The sequence below is a fragment of the Blennius ocellaris genome (genome assembly GCF_963422515.1).
Source record: "Blennius ocellaris genome assembly, chromosome: 1".
Lineage (NCBI taxonomy): Eukaryota > Metazoa > Chordata > Actinopteri > Blenniiformes > Blenniidae > Blennius > Blennius ocellaris.
Window position 1 is genome coordinate 16,714,661 of NC_137650.1, and position 24,583 is coordinate 16,739,243.

At 39.0% G+C, this 24,583-nt stretch overlaps 1 protein-coding gene across 1 annotated transcript in view; it reads right to left on the minus strand.

The window, feature by feature from the left end:
* Positions 1 to 24,583, minus strand: part of LOC308132290 (neural-cadherin) — a gene marked incomplete at both ends in the record, with an annotated part of 403,944 nt that overhangs the window by 80,276 nt on the left and 299,085 nt on the right. Inside the window, 3 exons of the mRNA XM_080499326.1 lie at positions 3,519 to 3,642; positions 7,849 to 7,976; positions 19,097 to 19,224. Of these exons, the coding sequence (XP_080355452.1) occupies positions 3,519 to 3,642; positions 7,849 to 7,976; positions 19,097 to 19,224 (380 nt within the window). The remainder of the gene's footprint in view (positions 1 to 3,518; positions 3,643 to 7,848; positions 7,977 to 19,096; positions 19,225 to 24,583) is intronic.

Genomic DNA, 24,583 nt, shown 5'->3' on the forward strand with positions numbered 1-24,583 from the left:
ACAGAACAAGCCTTATTGGTGGTCCAGACATTCTTTAATATTAATGAGAATGACAAAAGTAAGAGAGACTGTAACTTATGTTCTGATAAAATAGCAAGAGGAGAAAAACATTTCATCAGAAGAGACATTTGGGCCAGCAGAGTTAGCCCAATGTTGCTCAGCAGGTTAAATGCTCAGTGATCACAAGGGTTTTACTCCAATCCATGCTGCGTGCTGCATGCGAGATGCTAAAACGTTTCATGGCTCACACACCAGTGATGCTATATTGCTAAACATGATGGAGTGTGACTGTTACACTCATAAGCAGTGAGATTGAGCCCTCGGTCAACAGTCTACAATAGATAGACAATAGATATGCTACGATCAAAGATCGTCAGATCAATATAATTAGATATTTTCTTTGAATTAACAGCCATAATTCTCAGAAATCTTTATAGTGGAGTTACTGTATTTATTGTTTTTTTTACATAATGATTCTGCTTTTAGATGTCTAGGAATTGGTGGGTCCACCAGCATTTAGCTTCACTATAATTTTTTTGTGTGCAAATCTAGAGCAGCTCCAGAGAGGGGGTCCGCAAATTGCCTTTGAGGGAATCTGTAGGGGAGCCAAGATAAAATGTTGAGCAGAAATCAATTATAGCTTATTTAACTGCTCCCAAGCCTCGTAGATACATCTGACACGAGGCTCTAACAGGCAGTGATACCGTTCCATCAACCTTAACCCAAGAGCGTCTCCCTCGCGCTCCGGCTATTCCCCAAACAGTGGGAGGTCATCATCCAATTGGAAGATGGTGACTCTAGATAGCTCTCTTTTCCCCTTCAGTACACAAGTTAAATGGATTCAGCTGTCAAGATACGTTTCACCATGAGGCGAGATGATTCAGGAGCCCCTGTGTGCACCTGTGGAAAGAAAACTTAAAAAGGCACACAGCAGTTCAGCTCAGTGCGCCTCAGGCTACAACACACTGGGGCCACTATTAACAACCCTGGCTTGTGTACTCAGTGTGCTCGGTTCACGGCAATGGCAGGCTCAACTAACGTCAGGGTCAAAGCCCCAGCTAATATTGACCTTAAAATATGAGCTTTCCATGAAGGTTCTCCCAGTCGGGGGATTTGTGATGGTTAAAGAATTCATGGTTCTTAGATTTTACAGTAAATGGAGAATTAGACGCACTTTTATAACAACACATTTCACAGATTAGTATAAAATAATAATAAAAAAAGGTTGCTCATCTGCATTAAACCATGCATAGACCAAAATATGGTAAATTCTTCCTCCTTATCGACAGTATATCATTTTAACATCGTTCATTTGAAAGCATGACGAGGTACTGTAAAGTCTGAATAGGCTCTGGTCCTACCTGTGGGAGCTAATTTCCTAATACTCAGTCAGGAGATGTTTTCCAGTGAGTTTGTCCATCAGTTAGTTTGCAGTATCAACACACTGTGCATCCCAATTCAATGGAACTTGGTAGAAAGGTATAGAAGACCACATTCCATACCGGGTGGACAAAGGATAGCAGAGTAATAAATTGTATACCATTTTCTCTAACACTCCAATATCACAGTGGTTTCCAGAGCATGTGTGTGTGTGTGTGTGTGTGTGTGTGTGTGCGTGCGTGCGTGCGTGCGTGCGTGCGTGCGTGTGTGTGTGTGTGTGTGTGTGTGTGTGAAATCCTTACACACCCAGCAATAATGGAGACACATATCCATATTAATATGTGTAGATTAACTTTGAATGGATGTGGTGAATGTCAGTTTCAGCTGTGTGAAATAAATTTCTAATTACTCTGGAAAGGTTCTTATTCTTGTGGTGAATATTGTTGTAGTACTTCTTCCTACACTTTCTCATACATCAGATATATATATATATATATATATATATATATATATATATATATATATATATATATATATATATATATATATATATATATATATATATATATGTTATAGGTGTGTATGTATACAAGTATGGATTTCTAGAAAGGTGTGTCTACATGTAGATATCAATTACTTATTTTGTGTAAATGTATTTTCATCAAATATAGATTCAACAAATATAGATGTATCTATGTTCATGCATAATTCCCAAGAGGCTTATATATATGTGTGTATATGTGTGCACATGCACATCTTTAAATATGTGTAGATACATATACAAAGAAAAATTCAAATTAGTAGATATAAATTCTATTTCTTTTTGTATCGATCTGAAATGAATTAATAATAATAAAACCATTCATGAGGAAAGACATTCTCATCTCTATAAAGACACTTCTGGTTTATTTTACAGTGGTCACTTCCGATTAAACATATGAAAATGACCATAAAAGTCAAGACAACTTGTTCATATTTCATATGATTGTAATAATTACACTGCAGAAGAGTTTAGTAACATCTCAATTGAGGTCCCATTTTGAAAAAGTTATGTTTTCAGCAGCTGAAAATCGTTGTTGTGTAAACAACCTCAAAACGCTCTGAAAGACTTGCTTTTTCACTCAAAAATGCCGCTGTGTACATGGGGCATAAGTCTATTAAACATTGCTAGCGTCTGTTTAAAAGCTGCAGTCAAATTCTTTGCTCTCATTTCAATATCTGTCATTCAGTATTACTACGTGTTTATGATTGGATGGGCTCAAATGAAGACAATGACAAGCTGAATGAATAAGTGAGTGAGCCGAGTGAATACTGCCTCATTGTAATGAAGTACAGCAGTACAAATCTAGTCCTGTTGCCTTTTGAATTTCCTATACATCACATGGTTATGGTTATTAGAAGCATGCAGCCCAGTCCTATCACTAGTGACATTATGGGAACTTTTTTTAATTTACATTTTATGTTAGATGTCAGAAAACCTTTTACAAGTTTGATAAATCCAAAAAAGACATTTATATGTGAATACTAGCTACATGATTGGACACTCAACAGCTTTAGACTGACAGAGGGAAATTTAACAGTTGACCACAGGTTTATTTGATGCAGAGCAAAACTTGCAACACAAAATGCAATTTTATTCAGGATTTCAGGCTTTAGAAGGCTGAGAGTTCACACAAGGCTATCATACCACAGGCCAGTGTTCACACAGAAATGATTCGGGTTTAGTTGGGGCCGGGCTTCAATTGTCATGGCTTAGCATGGACCGCTTGACTTTTTAACTCCAACAGAGCAGCAGAAGGTTACTTGAAAGTCTTGACTTAATGGCAGTGCTGGGCAGGAGTGGAGAGGTTCATATTCCATTTCACTCTTAGAGTCCATGTGTGTTGTAGTTGAAAATACTTTGAGGTTACAGTTAAAAGCGTAAAAACCTTCTCTTACGTGGCACAAGGGCACGGTGAATGTTGAAACCTGTTATTAATCCATTTATCAGCTGGAGTGCAGGTGTGAGTTTGCTTGCATGCTGGCGTGCTAATGGTTATGGGGTTATATATATTTGTGTGTGTGTGTGTGTGTGTGTGTGTGTGTGTGTGTGTGTGTGTGTGTGTGTGTGTGTGTGTGTGTGTGTGTGTGTGTGTTACCTTGCTGTCCACGATGAAGTTGCGGATGCAGCCAGTGAAGTGTTTGTGTTGGAGCTGGGAGTAGATGTAGGGAATGTCCTCATTCACTCCGCCAAGCTGAAGCACTTGACTCGTGTTCAGATGTCTAAAACATACACAGAAGAAGACACACATGTAATAACAAACAACACTCACAATAACACAGTGTTACATATTACACAAGTGAGTCTTGAATCGAGTGCTAGGAATGCTACTTCAAAACATAATTTAACTTCTAATAACATGGATAACATAAAGTTACGAGAACGATAAATGGAAATAATGTTTCTTTATTTGCCTAGAATTTTCATAGTGGGGACACATCAAAAAAGTATTATTGATCTCATCAAATTTGGATGGAATCGCAGTTGGGTTTTTTTCTTTTTTTCCCCAGTTTTTGGTTGATGAATAAGACAAGAAATGGACTTTAATTAAAAATTAATTTTTTTGTGTTTTCAATCCAGACAAGTTTTGCATTAACACAGCAACATTTAAAAAATTATGTCTTTTTACATGGAAGTGGGAACACATTCGACATTCGTATGGACAGACGACCAAGTTGGATTGTCATTACAGTGACTGTCAACTATAAAACTACCAAGTCCCAGGAGAATATGGACGGGGAGTCATGACACTCTGGAGGAAACATGATTGTCCAGCTACTTAGCATATGCAGTGTGCAGTGTACATGCTAAGTAGTGCACAATAGAAGCATTTTCAAAAAAATTGGGTTTTTCTCCTGTAAACTCCCAACAGCGCCAACTCATGGCCTGGCATGCTGACTACATAATTGTAAGCGTTTTTCCCCTTGCTGTAGAAACAGACATGGTTTTAAAATCACTTTTATTTAGCAACTTATGCTATACTTTGCAAAAATAATTCATGAAATTATAATAATCATGCAGCTGCTTTGATAACTGCCAGAAAGCTTAAAGCCTATATATATATATATATATATATATATATATATATATATATATATATATATATATATATATATATATATATATATATATGTCACATTATAGGCACTTTATTGTATATCCTTATTCCTCCTATAAAGTTACTATTATCCTCATTCAGTTTTTCACATTCCTTACCCTAACCTTTTTCTTTTTTCCTTGCCTAACTTGAATCAATTTTTTAAACATCATGTTCCCAGGAGAGTCATAATGCACTTCATTAAAAACTTCCCATGAGCTGACTACCCTTTTCCAGTGTCTATAAATTAATCTTACATGATTTATCAATGGAATATCCTAACCTCACCCTTCCTAATGAAATATACTCCACTCAGACCATTCCTTTTGGATGCATACATCCAGCATTAAAAAAATATGTCATCAGAGAGCCATACATCTGGGAGATTCATGGACCCTCATTTATATTTAAATATTTGTAATACACACTTGCTTGCTATAGTTTTACTGAAAGAGACTCATAGGACACAAATGCACAATATGGAGACAGACTTTGTGACTCCATCTCATGCTTTGTTTCAAATATTAGATACACAGGTGGACAGACAGTTGGGCAAACGAAACAAAACAAAAAGTGCCAAAATGCAAACAAGCAGAACAAAAACTGGGCAAACATACAAAACAAGTAGGCTGGCAGGATAACATGCGTGTTGTACAAGAACATTCACCCCAGAGAGACCAACAAGGAATTCACAAGACTGAGGATAACACACATATATAAGCAGGAAGGTGAGTTATTATCACAGATGATAACACTCAAGTGTAAACAGGATAAGGAGGCACAGAAGAGTGTCAGATGCAAAACAGACATGAGGAACCTGAAGAGCGACATTGCCAAGGACATCGGCATGTCATGAAGCAGTTCATACACACAGGCAAACACGAAAGCATGACCAAAAACCTTGAAAAAAGATGCATTGCAGAATCACAACATGATATGACTTGAAACCAAGGAGTTGTGAGGGGAATAAACATCAGGAAAACAAACCATGAAGACCTCGGAAAAGACAGAACACAGCACCAGTGATGCTCACAACCCTGGAGGAGGTTGGACTGTAGAGAAGATCATTTATGATGCATGCTGCTCTGTTCACATACAATATTCCTCTTCGTTTTCGCTTTTCTATGTAGTCACATTTTATGAAAGAGCTTTAGAATACAAATATTTAACAATTGACCAGCCAAACATTTTGCAACAAATATAATTCCAATGTACAAAAGTAAGACAGAGTGTAAATTATGTTCTGACAAAATATCAAGAGGAGAAAGGTAGTCAGTACAACACCCAGCAACTTCATCACCAGAGACATTTGGACCAGTACAGTTAGAACAATATTGCTCAGTAGTTTAACTGCTCAGTGTATCAGGATATTTTTACCCCGAGCCGTGCTACATGCTACATGCAAATACTTTCAGGCTCACACACTAATGATACTATGTGCTAAGCATGATTAAGGTCTGACTGATACACGTTGACAGTCAGCTCGGTTCCTTGGTCAACAGTCTAAAACATTCACAAGGTAGCGCCTAGATAGCCGCATAGAGGCAATAGTATACTGGAGCATTCAAGGCTGTTGTGGGTGACATAGCATCGACGCATTCTCTGCGCCAAGGTGATACACGACAATGTTTAGCATTCACGTATTGTTTTTGTAATAACTAGGCTTAATGACGTTTATTAAGTACACCTATCAGTACTCACAGGTAAAGGTTCGTAAAGGTTTGCACTCAACAATTTAAAAAGTGATATAACTGCATCCATAATGCCCACTGTCGCAGTTTTTTTACTGTGTCGTAACACTCATTTTGCAAGAAATGGTCAGTGAATGCAAGTGCTGATCATTTTTGGCAATAAAAACTGTTGTACTTCAGGCAAAAGAAAACAGAAAACAAAAGACTACTATTATGCCCTCCACAAAAGTTGGGATGGAGAATGATGCTGCAGGTCAGCAGGTCACCACAAGCTGATGAGCTTCCATACACGTGCATCCTTTTTCGATCCAACCTTCTCATACTTTGCATCGTATGAATCTGGCAGATATCATGGGAACAACTCAAGGCACAGTGCACTCGAGAAAAAACAGCTGCTGGACAAGTATTTCTATAACCAATGGGAGAGGGAGGGCCAAATAAGATCAACTGTCAGAATCAATAATGTACAGAAGAAGTGCTTGAAAATTCAGCAAGGAAATAAAAAAAAGTTGGCTGAGCATCAGGAAGCCTGAAGAATTTTCAGGTATAAACAATATCTCCTGCTCAATAATTGGTTGGGAAACCAATTGGTAGTCCCAGAGAAAGGCAAATGATGCAAGTATTTCACATTTTCTTTGGAATTTAAGACTTTATGAATTAGCAAATTGACAATCCCATGATAAGATGCTGCTTAAGAGGCCTGGGCACAGGAAGAGATTAAGTACTGACTTGGAATAGAAGTGGGATGTTTATCGCCCTCCAAAAAGCAATTAAGTCAGTGTCAACTTTCGAAGAAAGAAAAAAAAAAGAATCGCCTGAGAAATTAAAAAAATGGCAAAGATTTAGCAGCAAAACAGAAATCAAGTGGAAACTAAAAACAATCCCAGCAGACATGTCTGGGATCCTGATGTGGGACATTTTGTGGACTGTTGATGGAGTATAACTCCACATCTCTGCAACTTTCAGCATCGACTTTGCTTGGCCTTTGTAGAGACAGGTTGATAAACAACAGCATGTTGTTCATTGCATAACTTGAGGAACTAAGGTTAAGCTTTTCGTCTTGCATCAGTCATAGAAGGCCAGACCGACTAGAAACATCAGAATTGAATTGATACTTGCCAGACCAATTTTCTATGGGTCATAATCACAAGGGACTGTCTTGAACCAGAAATTAAAAATGTGAGGGGGTGGGGGGTCTTTATCATCATATGCGATGGTGGGGATGCTCAGATCACATTTGCTTCTACATCTTACAAGAATCAGGGTTTCAATCCCTCCCCGCAATCTGTTTGTTTCTCCTTTTCTCTCCTTCCATCATCTCACCTCAACCAGAACAGCAGAACGTCTCCTCCTATGAATATGATTCTGCAAGTTTCTTCTTGTTAAAGAGAGTTTTTTTCTTTCTACGGTCACCTCCACTTGCTCATGTTGAATTGTTGATTTTTTTTCTCTGTTGTATTTGCTACTATTGAGATAATATTGTATTGAATTGAGTGAATACCATCCCACAACTGTAAGAAAGGCTCAACAGCCCTGAGGCAAATGGACAACTGTGGTATATGGGACTCTAAAGTCAAGGCGAAAACAACAGAAGCAATGTCAGAACCACAAAGTGTCTTTATCAGGGCGTTTGTGTCTACCTGTCAGTATTGGGTGTGACGCCCGTCACTTCACATGACGAGTGGTCCTCGGTGGTCAACCAACTGCCCAGACCCTCCATTTCCATCACCGCGGCCCCCGAACATCGATCCAAGGTGAAACGCACTTCCTGGAGAGAAGGAAATGACACATTTCATAATGATCCATCAAGCCTATTTAAGTCCACATTATGAGTGACCTTATAGTCAAGTGGTTATTAGTGCAGCGGGAGCAGCGTTTGAATCGCACAGATGTCATTAATGCTTGTTAGTATGCCGCTATGTCTTTTGTTTATATCGGTGGCATAAAATAACACTCCAACTCTGAAACATGTGAGCTGATGCACCTGTTGCCTTAAATAGAGACGGAAGCAGAAGCCATGACAACCGTCTTTAATCACTTTTACTTCATCAACTGTGAAGTCACAAATAATGCTGAAGTGTTTGCTGAACCAACAGAATCTGGGTCAGGTAGATTTAAAAAAATAAATTATATTGTTATTTGATTTTCAGGCAAGGAACAACGCAACAGCTCACATACAGCACAATATACCGTCATTTAGATCCAAATCTTTGTCAGTTCTTGATAGTAATTATACAACGTATCAGCTCAGAATACATACCGCATTTTCCGCACTATAGAGTGCACCTGAATTTAAGGTGCAACCGCAAAACTTTAAAAGAAAATTAAAAAATTAAAAAATTATATATATGTATATATGTATATATATATATATATATATAAATAAATAAAAGTTTCCCCTCTCGCCCTCCGCGGGCGGTCACCTGTTTTTCTATTCCAAGCTCGGGTCCTCTACCAGAGGCCTGGGAGCTTGAGGGTTCTGCGCAGTGTCTTTGCTGTTCCAAGTACTGCACTTTTCTGGACTGAGATGTCTGAGGTATATATATATATATATATATATATATATATATATATATATAAGCCACACTTGACGATAAGCCGCAGGTGTCCACGTTGTAATAGGGAAAGAATTTCACTGCAGAAACATGGGCATTGCTCATATTTTCATCAATTCTCGCATTTAGTTTCATAGCTCTGGAAATTGCACTCATGTGTCTCTCTGTCTGTCTGTGGGCTTTGCGGCAGGCTTAAGGCGCACAACACAGTGCTTTGTGTAGGAATTTCTTTTCATTGTGCGCCTGCTGCGAAGCCCGCAGACAGAGAGAGACACACAGAGAGACAAATACATAATCACCAACCATTTTATCTCTGTTGATAAAGTATTTTATCAGTTATTTGCTGATTGTCATTCTGAGAAGGAAGGTTTCTCAGCCACGGAGTCCAGTGGGGTAGTTTACAACATTCATGGCTGTCAGCTGCAGGAGCTCCAGACCACGTGAAGCAGCACAAGACGAGCTCATGAAGAGCAGAAATGTCCCTTTTGAATCAAGTTTTGGAGAAGCAGAGATGCTAAAAACCGCATGTAGATACATGCGGAAGTAGAATGTGGAGGCATGAAGCCTGTTAACCCGTAAAAATCCAGAAATTAGTCGCATCGTGTTATAAGCTGCAGGGTTCAAAGCGTTGGAAAAAAGTTGTGCCTTATCGTTCGGAAAGTACGGTACATCCTCGGATCAATAAAGGAGGGGGTTGTATATACAAATAGATTGCGCTGACTTTGGGAATCTCTGTAAGATGGTTGGCCTGTAAGATGTAAGATGATCCTTGATGATATTTTGGGTACAACATATTGTAAATAAAGCTCCCAGACAGATGGAATACATCCAGCCTTGAGTGAGACATACAAATAATAAGTTCACTTGGAATGCAGTCGCTAACTATATTGCGCCATGATTTTAAAGTTGAGCAATCGCATCGATCCAAAACAATAAGATATTTTTCCTCGAAGCAAAGGTCAAGATATTGTAAACCCTCTTGTGATTTCTGTTGGTCATCCCATTGTCTGTGAGACCAAGTAAGAGACACTTCAGCTGATCCAGCTGGATTGGAAGAGACAGGTAGATATAACCACCGATGAAGTTTAGACCTGGTGTGACATGATTCACATGAGAAAAAAACTGGTCTTTCGACTGACTGCTAATGGCGTTATGGAAATTTGCTCTATTGCTTTTCTTAAAAAACTAGATTCGCTATAGTTGGTCCATGTTTCTGCACACACACTCTTGACTTTTTACACAGCCGCGATAAAAGCTTTTGACAAACAGAGAAATTAGCTCTCTTGTTCAAAACGTCACCTTTTTTTTTGATTATATGAAATGTTTTTCATTTGCACTGAAACAATAGCATTGAAGTATTTGTATGTTCAAGTTGCCTTTTACCCAAGTTACCTATATGCTACTACCGCATATTCACACAACGCCATAGTAACTAGTTCTCATGCACTTTAGTTTTATAGTTGATAAGAACCTGTAATAACAATCCAACTTGGTCGTCTGTCCACACAAATGTTCATGCATTCATTGTTAATGTTTAGAACGTATTGTTTTCGCTCAAAACACTGTCATGTAAACAAGGCCTTAAATCTAAATACAACTCTGGATTAAATCAAATTGATGGTATTATTCTGACACTTCACTTATTGCTCTTTTTACTTTGACCTTCATATCAATCTTTGTCTTTCTCCTGCTTTTATAAGGAATTGTGTAGAGCGTTACATAAATAGAATTACAGCAGGAATAAAAGCTTTGTTGGCTTTTTTTCTTTTCTTAGCAGCTCCTCAAGGTTAGATTAACCAAACCTTTTTAAATGCTACAGCACTTATGAACACAATAATCAGTCACAAGTTTCAGTTTTGAACCTCAACAAAGTGCTGAAAAACTAACACAAACTTCAAAAAGCACAATGTCTTTTTTCAGATTGAGTGTTTTTATGGATTATATAAGCCATTCAAAGACAAGCTATGATTGACTTGGGCTTGATCATTTAAACTTTAACAGCTTTGTGTGCTCCATGGGCACATTGGTTTTTAAAGGTGGTGGAATGAATCCCATCACCAATATACATATTATCATGTTGACATAACAGAAAGTAAACTACTGACTACTAAGACCAGAACAGTTATTTCAAGAGAAGAGAATGCACATCCATATTTACATGCAAACAACAGCACTTCATTATGATTTATATACATTCTGCTTGCAGCAGAGCCTTTAAATTGAAACTTTAAAGATTTTCTCTATTGTGGTGCAGAGAAAACATGTTGAAAAATATCTATATTTTCACAAAACCAAACAATTGCTACAGAAAATGACTGCAACGTCTACATAAAGCCAATTTTTATGAATCATTCTGCTGTAAAATGCAGTGTAATGTTTACAAACTTTTTCCTATAGCTGTTGCATTCTGGGTGTTTTTACAAACTCCCCCTGAGAGCATGGCTTTGAGGCAAGTTTGATAACAATGAGGTAGCTTACTTTAATGGGGTGCCATATGTGATAGCATGAATCGCATGTTAACAGCAGGTGGAAACAAGACCTAAGACTACTACAACTACTGCTAATAACAATAACAATAAATCCTTGTGACCTGAAAACATTTTCAGACGTTTGTCAGTTGCAGACTGAGGTTTTACATGGTTGTACCTATCTAGTGTCCATATTTTCTTAAGAAACACAGTTAAACTGTTTGTTTGGACTTTGTTATTCCAAGTTTGTTATCAGTGTTGTGTACAGCTCTCATGTGTTCGAAAAACACTGCTTCTTGGCTGCAGAGTAAATCTCCAGACATCAGAATGTCCTGTTACACAAGCAGGCTGAATAAGCTGCTGCTACTGCTACTGCCGCTGCCGCTGCAGAGTATTCAGGACAAATGAACAGATTCACGTGATTTTGAATAATACCATTGTGATGCAGAATAATCCCTGTTGTAATAACCAAAGTCTCGGTGCATTCTGGTATTCATGCGATTCTGAGCAAATCCAGGTGCATGCATTCATTTTTGGCTGTGCTCCTTCTCAATATTGAGCAAATATACTCTAAGTTTACGCATGCATTGATGTGCAGCCGACTGTGAAGTGATTTCTCCCCTTTCAGTCAGACAAAATGTAACAAAAAAAAAAAAACAAACAAAAAAACTGGAACACAACTGGTGTGTAGTTGCCATAATGGCCGACGAATATTTTGGTCAAGACAGTGTAACAGGTGTGAAGCATATTTTGTGATGGCGAAGGGCCTGTTTCCATGGAAACATTTTAAAGTGAAAACAAAAACCGTCTGTTGCATTTTGGGTAACTTTAAAAAAAAAAAGGCTCCAGCAAAATCTCTATGGAAATGCTTGGAAATGGTTAGGCTCCGTCCATAGGAATGTCTGTCTGCTTACATCGTTAATGTTTATAGTGTCTTGTTCTCTGCTGCATGTGTGAGTGGTTTAATTACAAAAACAAACAATACTTCCAATCACTGTCTTACTATAGATACATACTAACTCCATTGTTTTCAGCGTTTTCTTTCGTTTCCATGTAAACACATCATTTTCAGAGTGAAAATGCCAAAACGGTGCATTTTCATTTGAAACTTCAGCGTGTAAACAAGATATAAATGGTTAGCTGGCAGGTGAAAACAGGTGGGGGAATGGAGGAACACGATGATTCTTTAAGTATGAAGTTAAAAGAAGCACCTCAAAATGTGCAATTATTCATTTTAAGCTTTTATAGGATAATTATAAAAGGGCTTTCATGCTGGCAGAGCACGAACAAAAATGAGATTCAGTCCCTATGCTTTTAGGGAAATGGTCCGCCATGAGATGAGTTTGGGATGCTGGGATAAAAGAGTGCCACGGCACAGCCGGTCCAGCTGCTTTAAGGTGTCCGTGGCCCACAGCGAGACCATTAAGCCTTTAGCCAGGGTGATATCAAAGCCTCTAAAAATAGGATGGCCAACTGTTGATATTTAAGAAGCACTAGGCAAAACTAAGAAGAAGCAGTTATGTGTGAATCCTTGGAGGTGAAGAGCTGCTGGCAGTTCTCGCTGAAATAAAGATTAGCTTAATTTCACTCTCATTTAATTCACTGGAAATTATCCTGGGCAGGGAGTGTCAAAGGAGGGCTATTGCAATCATTTGTCTCACTCTTTCCACAGTTATCTCAGTTTGTACTGTACAGCACAGACAGTTTTACAATGCCTAATCACTAACATCTTCCCCATTTGGATCGAATGGGAATTAACTGTATTAATTATGCGTGCATGGAGCCAAATAGGTGTTGTTCGGAGTCTTTGATATAAAATAATCAGAAAAGCTCAGTTGTAAAGTAAAAAACCTAATTATATTAATCTTTCATTACATAGACAAATATTACCACTTGAAACACCACAGAAGAATACTTCTGTAGAACATGCTGTTCATATAAAACAGCCATTATTCCATTTGGAGAATCAGCTCAGACAGCTAAAACGATTCTGCTGCAAGTAGGTGAAAATGTGAGAAATTAGAGTTTTCTTCAATAAGCTTAACCTCATACCAAACACACAATGCTATTATACATATTTATTTTTTCAAACTGATGAAATAAAGAAGCAATAATACCAGTTCATTACTCTACACACAATGCTGTTACTATGCCAGAACACCAGTCGGTGCTATTGTTCGATTTATCATAAAATCACACAACTGCACACTGAGAACAATAAGCAACCAACATCACCAATGGGGAAAAATCATGCGATCTGGCTCGAAGATACTGCTGAGTGGTGCATAACGGGAGATTTGGAAGGAGGTACGTACACAATGATGACTGAAAAACAAACAAGTGTATGTTGTATACGTACACATAACATTCACTTCGCCACTTGCCAAGACGACCAAAGACTGCTCCAGTGACAGCAACGACACAGGTTTCGTTTCCCAAATTAAGAAGCCAAAATGTAAAGTTGAATAAAACCTTGTGATTCAGTTTCTTCCCGGCTGGATTCAGTTCTCACTGATCATGATCCAGCTCGACTGAGACCAGAAGCTCTCAAGATGCTCAACTGACTTTCATTTGTATCTATCGTAAGAGTGCTTCAGTTAGACTTTTCATTTCTTGACTTACCATATCTCACATAACCATATTTTCAAAAACATTGTCATCAAGACACACAGAGTGACAAAAAAAGCAACAAAGACAGCCGTTACATAATTGTGAGCAAGATTGTTTTTTAGATCGAGTTGTCAGTCATATTTCAGGGACATCTGATGGCTGATATGGACTTGAAAAGATGGAACGGCAACAAAAACAAAAACTAAGGCCATTGTTTAAGTTTATTTGCACATCTACTTTGACAGGCGTTATAAAGTGAAGAGAAGCATGATGTGCAGATGAGATATAAAAACCCCTTGAGGCTTGTAGCTACAATCTCATCTTATTAAACACAACTGAATGACAAAATCCTATAAATGAACAAACACCCAAACTATTTTGACGGTGCATTCACGTTATTGTGTGTGGTATGTAAATAGAGTGTATACCTTAGGATTGACAGTGACGAATGACTTGTGCAATTTTTTTTAAATTATATAAATAATAAAATCTTCAAATCCCCAAAATCCTAGCTCGCCAGGTTTGTATTAATTATAAGAATCAGGCAAAAAGAGAAACAGGTGGAAGCTGCATTCTTCAAACCAATTCAGGAATCATTACCACCTGCAGAAAGTCATCCTGTTCAAAGTGAAAACACAAAACTTCTTGCGTTTTGAGGATGCTCAGAGCCACAAAAAAGAACTTTCAGACAACGGCTCTCAAAGTGGAACTTTTAGAAAGTGCTCTGGTAACGGGGAAAAAAAACTTGACTTTTTTTAATGCTCTGTCTCCACCTCCAGTGCAGTGGAAATGGGGGAAAAATTTTTTATGTAAAAGTTTCCACAGCATTTTGGGGTCGATTAACACAATGGTACTCAGAGCCACTGAACATTTTTGTTATTGTTATTGTTATTATTGTTAAACAACGTTATTTATTTATTTGTTTATTTTTCAATACAGCTCCCAAGGTGGAATTTTCTGGAAATGTTCCAACTCTGCCTCTATAGAAACGGGTGTAAAAGCATTTTTTCTGAAGTACCGTTACTGCTCATCCACACCACGGCCGAAGTAACCAGTTGTTAAATGCTCAGTAGATGGACAGTAAGAACAGCGTTTTCTCCATGATGTCATGACTCCCAGTTTTATAGTTGACAGTCACTGTTATAACAATCCATCTTGGTCGTCTGTCCATACAAATGTCTGTGTCCTCTCATTGTTAATGTTTATATAGTATTTTTCTCTGCTGCGTGTGGGTGTGTGATTTCATTAAAAAACAAGCAGCAAAAACAAACTTTGGCCCAACATGAAAACCACACTGTTTTCAGCATGTCTGCTGTGTCCATGGAAACAGCCATCGTTTTCAAAACGTTGCTGTGGCGAGAGACAAATACGGCGATTGCTGCAACAAAAGATGGAGGTAGGAGAACCTTCAAGTGCTGAAGGTTGTGAGGTGAGCCTGAATAGATTGGACTTGTTCCTCTGTACAATCCACAGATGATCCAGTGGATCGACATCTGAGGGTTTTTGTGGTAACAACACCTCAAATGCTTCGAAACTATTCAAGTAGAACATTTCCACATTGCTTTTACCAGTTTATCTTCTTCCCACAGTGCATCCTGGCATCATGCCTTTCCCAAGTCAGTGGTTTTCAGACGTCTGATTCTGCCAGGGCTGAGAGCTAAAGCTATAACTATAGCTTCAGGTGAAGAACAAAACCACGTTTTCATGACCGTCAGATTTCTGAAGGAGATTTGCTGGTAGCGTGGTGTCAAATAGCATGCGTAAACCATCAGAATACTGATTCACAATCAGAAAGAGATTGTACGTAATTTGATTTGCGTGGGAGGCGTGCCAAGAAAAAATAAAGAATATAACACTCACAAGAGAACATAACACTCATATTACATTGAGCCAATTAGCATACACATTAAACACATGCATGCATTAGATCTGGAAATGCTATATCTAATCGAGTAACTGTGAAGTGATCAAAGGAACATAAACTGACTTAATGAGCCATTCACAGTTTCATGACACAGGCTGTGTGTACTTAGACTTGCGTGGCTTAATCTGATCGACAAGCATATGGTCCTTTCAGGGTCAACTAGGTAGCTTCCACCCCAGCGTCTGGCGACAACCAGCTGCCCATGACGGCTGCTGGAGGATGAAGGCGCTCCAGGCTGGAGGGAGACTTCCCTCACTCACAGTCATTAGCAGAAAATAAAAATTGATTTCCAGAAGGCCTTGTGGAAATCCCTTCCTTGTCAATGGCCTTCAAGGTAAAATAAGCAAGGCAGACGGGGCATCAGCAAACAATTGGCAAACACAAAGAATAAATCTGCAGGTGGATCAAAGGCATGTAACGCATTATTTTTGTATTTTTGCTTCCGAAAAGTTATGCCTTTACATGGCAAGGCTTTCAAAACAACGTCCAATAACAGGGTTTGTTTTTGTAATGAAAGCACACAAACATTAAGCAGAGAACCATACGCTCTAAACATTAACAATTGCAGTATACTGACACTCGTATAGACAGACGTATAGACAGGCTGACCAAGTTGGAGTCCATATTCTCCCAGGAGTCATGACACTCTGGAGGAAACATTGTTCTTATTGTTAAGCTACTGAGCATGTGCACAACGGCGAGTTTCTGCCTCGGGTGGTCCAAAATATAGGCCCCAAAAAAAGCTACTGAGTTACTTATATTGCTTTTTAACCCCCAAAAATGATTAATTTTACCATCCTGATATGTGTAAAATTTCCCCTCAATATCTTTAGATTTAGAAGTGGCTCATCACTCATTAAGTTGTATCTATTTTCACATAATTTTCCCATTTTGTGATAGTCATAAACACACACACACGCATGGTTCTGGAAATGTAAATACACTGTATGACTCAGAATTTGTAGCAATTTGACAACAAAAGTATGGATTTCAGTAGAGGAAGAAAATTAATTCCATAGAGAATAAAGGAGTGTTGTACACTGAACTGAACAATATGCAATGCATTTCTGTAAGCTGTTATTGTCAAGCTGTCCCATTTAGTAAAACGTGATGTATTTTGCAATGAAAGTTGTCAGACTTCTAAAACGTAATGAATTCTTGCCATTTTCACTTGAAAATGCTGTTGTGCAAATAGAGCCTTGGAAACCCAAATAAACTGTCAGATTAAAATGTTGTGTAGCTCAACCACTTTCACAGTCAGAACCTTCGTGATCAATTTTGGTTGATACTGAACTTAACGAAGAATCTTGCTCTTGTTTCACAGGACCAATTTTAATACAAGTACATTATCAGAGGTTTGCAGCTCTGAAGTTTCTACTTTAGAACTGAAGGTCAGCTTGATTGCTTTATATAAAGCCCTGTGTTTTATTTTAACAGTTTTATTCTCCACTCATCCATTTTCATGATTTCTTGTCCCAAATGACAAAAAAATAAGCGTGCTAATAGAGCATCAGGTGATATTTCCCACTGAATTCCAGCGAGGATAGTTTTAGGCACCTTTCACATGGCAAGGTTTTCAAGTGAAAACGTTAAACTTTGTTTGTGTTTTGGGTTTAAACTAGGCCTGGGCAATAAACCGAACATTTGCTGATGCCGAAATTTACCGACGTAATTTTCCCCATGTCGGTATATTTGGTGTTTAAAAAAAAAGAAAGAAAAGAAATGTTGGTTTTGATTGTGTGTCAGTAGCATGTCCCCTTTTTAGACATTGTACTGCGTGAGGGATGTGACTCCACTCCATCCAGTCTGTAACAAAAATGGAGAGAGGTGAGGCGACTCAGGGCGGTTCAGAAGTTGTATCCACTGCTGCGGTGGCTGAAGCGAACAGCTTTAGAAGCAGAGTGACGTGAGCTGCGGGAATCTGCGCCTTCATCGTGGGCACTTCGTCGCGATGCACCGTTGGTCGGCTGGACGTGAAAAGTAATTTTACACACAAAATATGTAATTTCTTTCAGGAGAATTAGGTTAGATAGGTCTTTTTTCATATAACTGTGGAGAAATCCTATGTTTTCAGGTGCAATACAGACGAAGTCACAGGTATAATCCGCTCTCAGTCGTTCTCATTTCAAGTAATCTGTGCTTATCAGCTCTTCAATACATCTTAACAACTTAACAAGTACTTCATTTGTATTTCCTTCATTTGTTTTCAGACAGTGTAATTTTACAGTCCTTTAAAGTGGCAATAAATAGGTCCAGGGGAGTCATACTATCATTATAACTGCTGCATCTAGTGGCCAAACATTTTTTTGTGCAGGGGGCGCAGTGGAGTAGTTATCGTCCATTTATCACTATCGAGGTGAACTGCTCAATATACCGTGATATTGATTTGAGGCCATATCACCCAGCCCTAGTTTAAACAACAATGGAGTTATTGAAAATGGCTTCCAGAGTGGAATGTTTTGACAATGCTCAGACAACTTTTCTGAACCGCTGCTACTGCTCATTCATGCGCACCATGGCCGCAGTAAATACTTCTTTTGCACATGCTCACTAGATGGATAATATGTTCTTGCCATTCTTAATGTTTATAGAACACTGTTCTCTGCAAGTATGTGTATGAATTTATTACAAAAACAACAATACCCACTATTTTCAATGTGACTACTGTTAGGCGTGTCAGGACGTCATTTTCAAAATGTTGCTGTATAAAGGCAAAACCTTCCTGCAGTGGAAATGCAAAAACAATGCATTTTCACCTGAAATGTGGTTGTGTAAATGGGCCTTTAAACTCCCACTAGCCTACCCTCAAAAAGGTGAGCATATAACAATAAAGCCTTTTATTAACACACTAATTAGTAGCCAGAGGTGAACACGCTTCAGTAGTGTATTACTGTGTACTACTGTGGGCGATGGACTGGGTGCCTTGCATGATAGCCACCTCTAGTGGTGTGTGAATGTGTGTATGGATGGGTGAATGTGATTAACAGTGTAAAGCAGTTTGGGGATCCCTTAAGGGGTTGAAAAGTGCTATATATGTGAAATCCACTTACAATTTACTTACCGTTGAATTGCTATATGTAACGTCAGAACTATCTGTATCGCTATATATAATGAATTGTTATATATAATGTTGCAAAATGTTAACTATCTATATTGCAAGAAAAAAAAAGTACTTTTTTTGTTCCAGATTAAAGTGGATAACTGTACAAACAAATCAACATCAGCATGCTTTCCCTTGCACAAAAGCTGCCAGTGCAGCACAGTGTGAGTATACTCGGGTCTCATTTGCAAAGTAAGTGTCGGTTGGTGAGAAATGGATGAATTGTCCCACCTTGCTGTTGCTGTGGACGTCCAGCCGATGCCAACGTCTGTCTGCGACGTTCACGTTGCCTGGCAACTGTAGGACCACTGTGCCCGAGCCGTGGTTGATTTTCAAGGTGGGCGTCCCATCTATTAGCTCTGGATGGAGAAAGAGAGGGAAAGTGTTAAGAGGGAATCGGTGAGGGGGTGAAATACTGTTTTCTTTAATTCTTTAAATACTGTTAAAGAAATGGCTTGTGAGGACTGTTATTTAAGCCTATTTTAGGGTTTGTTGACAATCAATATTCAGAGATGGCTTTCAAGTCTCTGCACTGTAACAGGCTGCTGCTCGCCAAATAACTATGCTGTGGATGAAATGTCATATATTAAAGAATGCACACTGACAGCTTGGTGCAAAACGTACGGAATTGCTAATATTGTCTGTGTATATTATCTTTAATGAGGATTATTGCAGTGCAAGCTGTTGCCATCTATTTTTTTTTTTTTTTGTGCTCTCACATCTCTCGGCAGTCAACAAACATCAGACAAAAGTTATTACATTGTATTTTCTGACTTACTCAAATGGGAAATTAAAAGTTAATGAAGTGGTTAAGACTGCCTTGTGTGCTCTGCACCATACGAGAGGAAGCCCGGGAACGCGCATCCAGCACCAACCGGCGGCGGCAATCCATCATCGTGCCCGGATTTCAAAAGTTCACGTGACGCTGAGCAGTGAGCACTGAAAGAAACTTCTCTCTTTATATTGCAGTGGCTCCAGTCTGCCGCAGAGCTCAACTTTGTAAATGTCAATCCCATCACACTAGGACAGTGTTTCAATTATAGCTGTTCACTGAAATATTTTTAGTTCCGTAGCGCTTTGCACGAGCTCTTCAAGCAAAAAGGCAAAAGGATTTTGTTGCTTTCAAAAACTCTATCAAAGTCAGACGGCTGCCTTGAATCGTTCAGTCCATTGTGTTGGTATAATGCAGCCCTTCCCAACGTGACTATTACTTGAATTATTTTGAAGGGTCATGCTACATTTCCCTTAAGCCTGGCACACACTATAAGATTTATAAAATCTTCACAGATCAAGAGACCACAGACTTGATGATCACAAAAGACAGATCGCACAAGATGTGTTCAACACACTCAGTATTTGAAACTTCATGTAGTCAAACATGACTTCAATGTAAAACACGGCATGTAGATGTAAACAAACATGTTGCCACAAATGAACCTTGGCCTATGTTATCACTCTGAACTTTCTTATATCGAGGTAACTTCAGGATTAACTCTGGGATTTTGGGACTGCGAAGCAGATTCTCGTCTTACCGGGATAAATCATTGGAGAATCGGAGAATGAAAGCGGCGTCTTCTGACCAATCAGATCTCTTGGAAAATGACCTGCCTATTTTTAAAGTACCTTGCTTGGTGCATGGACTGTAACGCCCACGTGGAGAACGCGAGCACCGCGGGGCGGAGACTTAGTGTTTAGAGCGATCTTTTTGACATAATTAAAGAAGAACAGAGAACATCCTCGTCACTGAAGCGTTGAAGGATGTTCTTGTTCTTGACTTGTTCCCAAGTCTGTTTAGTTTCATGAGGGTTTATCTGTAATAATGAGGTTAATAAGAATGGTCACGTCTGATATAACTGCAGAAACATGAATTTATGGCGTGCACATCTACTCTGCGTCACAGTGATGAATACATATTCCAACACAAAATGCATTTGCACCGGGGAAACAGCCTCACAACAAATTGACGGACAATATCAAGTTGAAGAAGAGCGGTGAAGAATAATAAAGTGAAACTGAGTGATCACAGTGCCGTGTGTTGCTTTCAGCTGGTTGGCTTTCATACTGTACATGTGACGCCACACCCCCTGCTGCTCGGCTCCTCTCGGAGCAGAACACACACTACAGGACTTCTTGTTGCGTGAGTGAACATGTTCATGATCGCCGATCTCTCTTTCCGAGACCTCCTGAGTGGATCGGACCGGCCAAAATCACTCATAACACACTACACACCACAAGAAAATCAGACTGAATTTCTTTTGCAGACATCTGACAATTGGGGCTGTGCTCCCGATCATCGGGAGGGTGCGATCGGGACTAAAATCGCCCCAATTATCCTGTAGTGTGTGCCGGTCTTTAGTCTGAAGAAGAAGAATAGAGTGAAATTACAGCAGAGCTGTTCTACCGTTTTCTCACTCCATGGAAACGTGAAAAAAAGTGGTGTACTTTCATTCAATTCAAGAAATTCAACCATGGTGACTTCACAAAACATATTGTAATTATGTTTTGAAATTACAGTCTATGTCAATACTGCAGCGTGTCTCTGCTGGCTGTATTCAATTAAAAATAATAATAGGCAGTCACACTTCATGTCCGATAGCTTATTGCTCCCAATTTTTTCCCCACAACTGCCCTGAAGCTGCACACACACACGAACACTGCCAGGAACGAGGATTCAGCTGGTGGCGAAGAGTTTAGTTCCTTCAGTTCAAGTTTGAAAACTCACACTTGGCTCTCTTCTACCGTGAACTTCTACTTTCATAAACAGTAGTCGTTTCAGTAGATGGTGGAAATTCAATTAAGCCTCCTCCTTCAAGTCTGCTTCTTCAAGTTTCTCCTCTTCTCATTCTGTATCAGATCACTCCATTTGGAATTGAATACTTTTGGTTTTGGGTGTGATGTACTCAAAGTAATTATCTTAGTTAATTACCCACCAAATGTGTGTAAACCTAAAAGGCTATCTATTTATCTATTTCGTTGAGTTGAAGACGCTTTATACAGCATCTTCATAAACTAGACACTTGTGAAGTGTCAGGTAAGTAGCTTGGAGAGACTTTCGATTAATATGACAAATCTATAGAGATGGTGTCACTGGTGTGCATGTGTGCATACGTGCGTGTGTGTGCGTGCGTGAGTGTGTGAAGCTTTCGTCCCCCGGCTCGTTGCTTCCCTTGCAGACGTCAGTCTGCCTATCAGCACTCTTTCATCTCATGTCTCTCTTTCCTCTCACCTCTTGACTGAGCTTCACGATTTCATTAACTTCTCAATTTGATTCTATTTTTTTTTAAACTGTAACCGACATTTACCAATGTGCAGCTTTCAAATAAATTCACCAACGCTTTCTACTGACATTTCCTCCCTTTTTCTTTTTTTTTCTACCATGGTATTTGTGAAACAGTTTTCATGTCAGACCACTTGTGACTTCAATGGTGATGCACTGATTCCAGTGTGTCATAACTGTACCTCCAACCTGCGGCTGATTCCAACACACGATCTCACTGGAGCTTCACCTTCAGCGAAAAGAAATGAGGTGTTCTTGAGCAGACGATAAGCTGCTCTCCTCTAATTGCCTTGTCAGAGCTCAGATGTTCATCTGTGATGAGTTTCCCATGCAGTATTATGTCTTTTTTTTCTGTCTTCAGTTTGCTGCTCGCGTTTTGTTTCTTCTCAACTTTCAATTACGTGCAAGTTGATTTGGCTTGCTCCACCTGCAAGATGAGCTGCTGCTGCTGCTGCTGCTGTTACACTTCAGGAATCATCCAATTAATTTTAATACATTGGCTGAGGCCATAGAATTGACCAAAGAGAATAGAGTAAATTCTATAAATCACTTCAATCCAAAGCTTTCCTCCTTTGTTTAACTTCATCGTTGTTGTGTTTCGGCTCTGCTTAATGCAACGGACATTCATTCCCTTCTCATTTAATGTCCTGTCCAGGATCCTTCAGGGTTTTTTACTCCTTCAGCCAACACATCTCTTTCTATTCCACTTTAATTATTTTTCCCCAACCCACATTCAAGGGGGATTCCTGTCTTGTCGCAAACCGCAATTTATGCTACCACTACTCATGTGTCTTCTCTTGTTTTCCTAATCCATTTCTGATTCTTTTGGTAAGTTCTTCTTTGAATATCGTTGCCATCTGATCACCTCTCTTTGTAATAAAAACCTGGCATGTCTCACATATCTAAAACTTGAGTCCATCCTGTGGACTATATTTGACTTTACTATTCAACTCTAATCGTGATGAGTACTTTGCACATGTTTGAAACAGACAACATACCACTTATCAAGTCAAAACTAATGAAACCTATTCATCTTCCACCTCCTTCTGAGTGAGCCCATGTTTGAGCCCATCTGGCTTTTTCTCTGTTTTTGCCACAGCAACACCCAGACCAGAAGTATCAAACGCTTCGTTCAAAATGCAGATCACACAAGAGTTGTAATGATGAAGCCAGAGCAGAGAGCGCGCCAGACATTTTTAATATAAAAATAACTACGCAAAGGGTGTAGCAAAAACATTCACTGCTGTGGAGTGCTGGGTAGTAAACCGTAAAGAACGAAGAAAAACAAGCCATTCCACATTATACTCAAAAATAATGTCTTGCCCAATTTCCAGACTTTTTAACACTTTTTTTGGTCCCTAAACCTCAAACACTGAATCAATGCGGTTTTAAGACATTTGCTGAATCCCTTGAGCATCGAAATATGGTGTGATGAGCCTTATTGTCATCTTTCAGGACAGCAAACATGATGCACAACATTTGGATAACGGCTTTACTGAAGCCTGGGATTTTCTTAATGGCTGATTACAGAAACTTAATCACCCCTGCACGTGGAAGTTTAATCACGGCTCCAGCTCCATGCTGGTTATTCTCACACACAGCACAACAGAGAGCTGCTCACATCCCGTAAGGCCTCATATCAAACCCAGAGGTATCCCCCGGCCACATTCTCACAGGAGACAGCTGAATTGCTGTGAGAAACAGGAACCAACTGAACGGAAAGAGGAGGTGGCAGATGGACAAATAAAGCAGTTTTTCCTTGAGCCCTCCCACTGTGCTTTTGTTTTTTCTTCATTGAAGCCAAACATCCTCTACGCCTACAAACGTCTATAGAATAAAACTAGGTTTCTTGCGTTTCTGTCCTGCTGTTTATCTTATTAAGACTGTTCCTCATCTCAGAGCAGGACTTGGATCCCCACATCAAATTCTGGATGAATCCTGGGCGCTCGTTTTAAGGGGCTATCTAACCCAAAATGCCGCGAAGCTAAGGCCTGTGAAAATGCATCATTTTTGCATTTTTATTTCAGAAAAGTTTCACATTTACATGGAAACGTTTTGAAAACAATGTCCATTTACATGGAAATGTCAGAAATAGTCAAAGATTAAATACATTGATTCTAATATACAAAAATACAATATACTGTCTTTAAGCTGTAAAAGGTGCACTTTGTAAGATCGATATCTTTCAGAAGATATAACAAAACCCTTGAACAAAACGTGGTGGTTTTACCTTCATATACAAAATGATTAGCTGTACCTATAATCTCTTGTCCCTGTTCATCACTTTTTTCTTACTTTTGATTTGCCTGTATTGCTCATTTCTCATTTAATTCCCTCACTGAACTCCCATCTATTGACAACATGACCTTCTCCCCAACTTAATGCTAATTCACACAAACTCGAATCACTTGAAGTCATCACTCTTGTTTCTCTACTTTTTA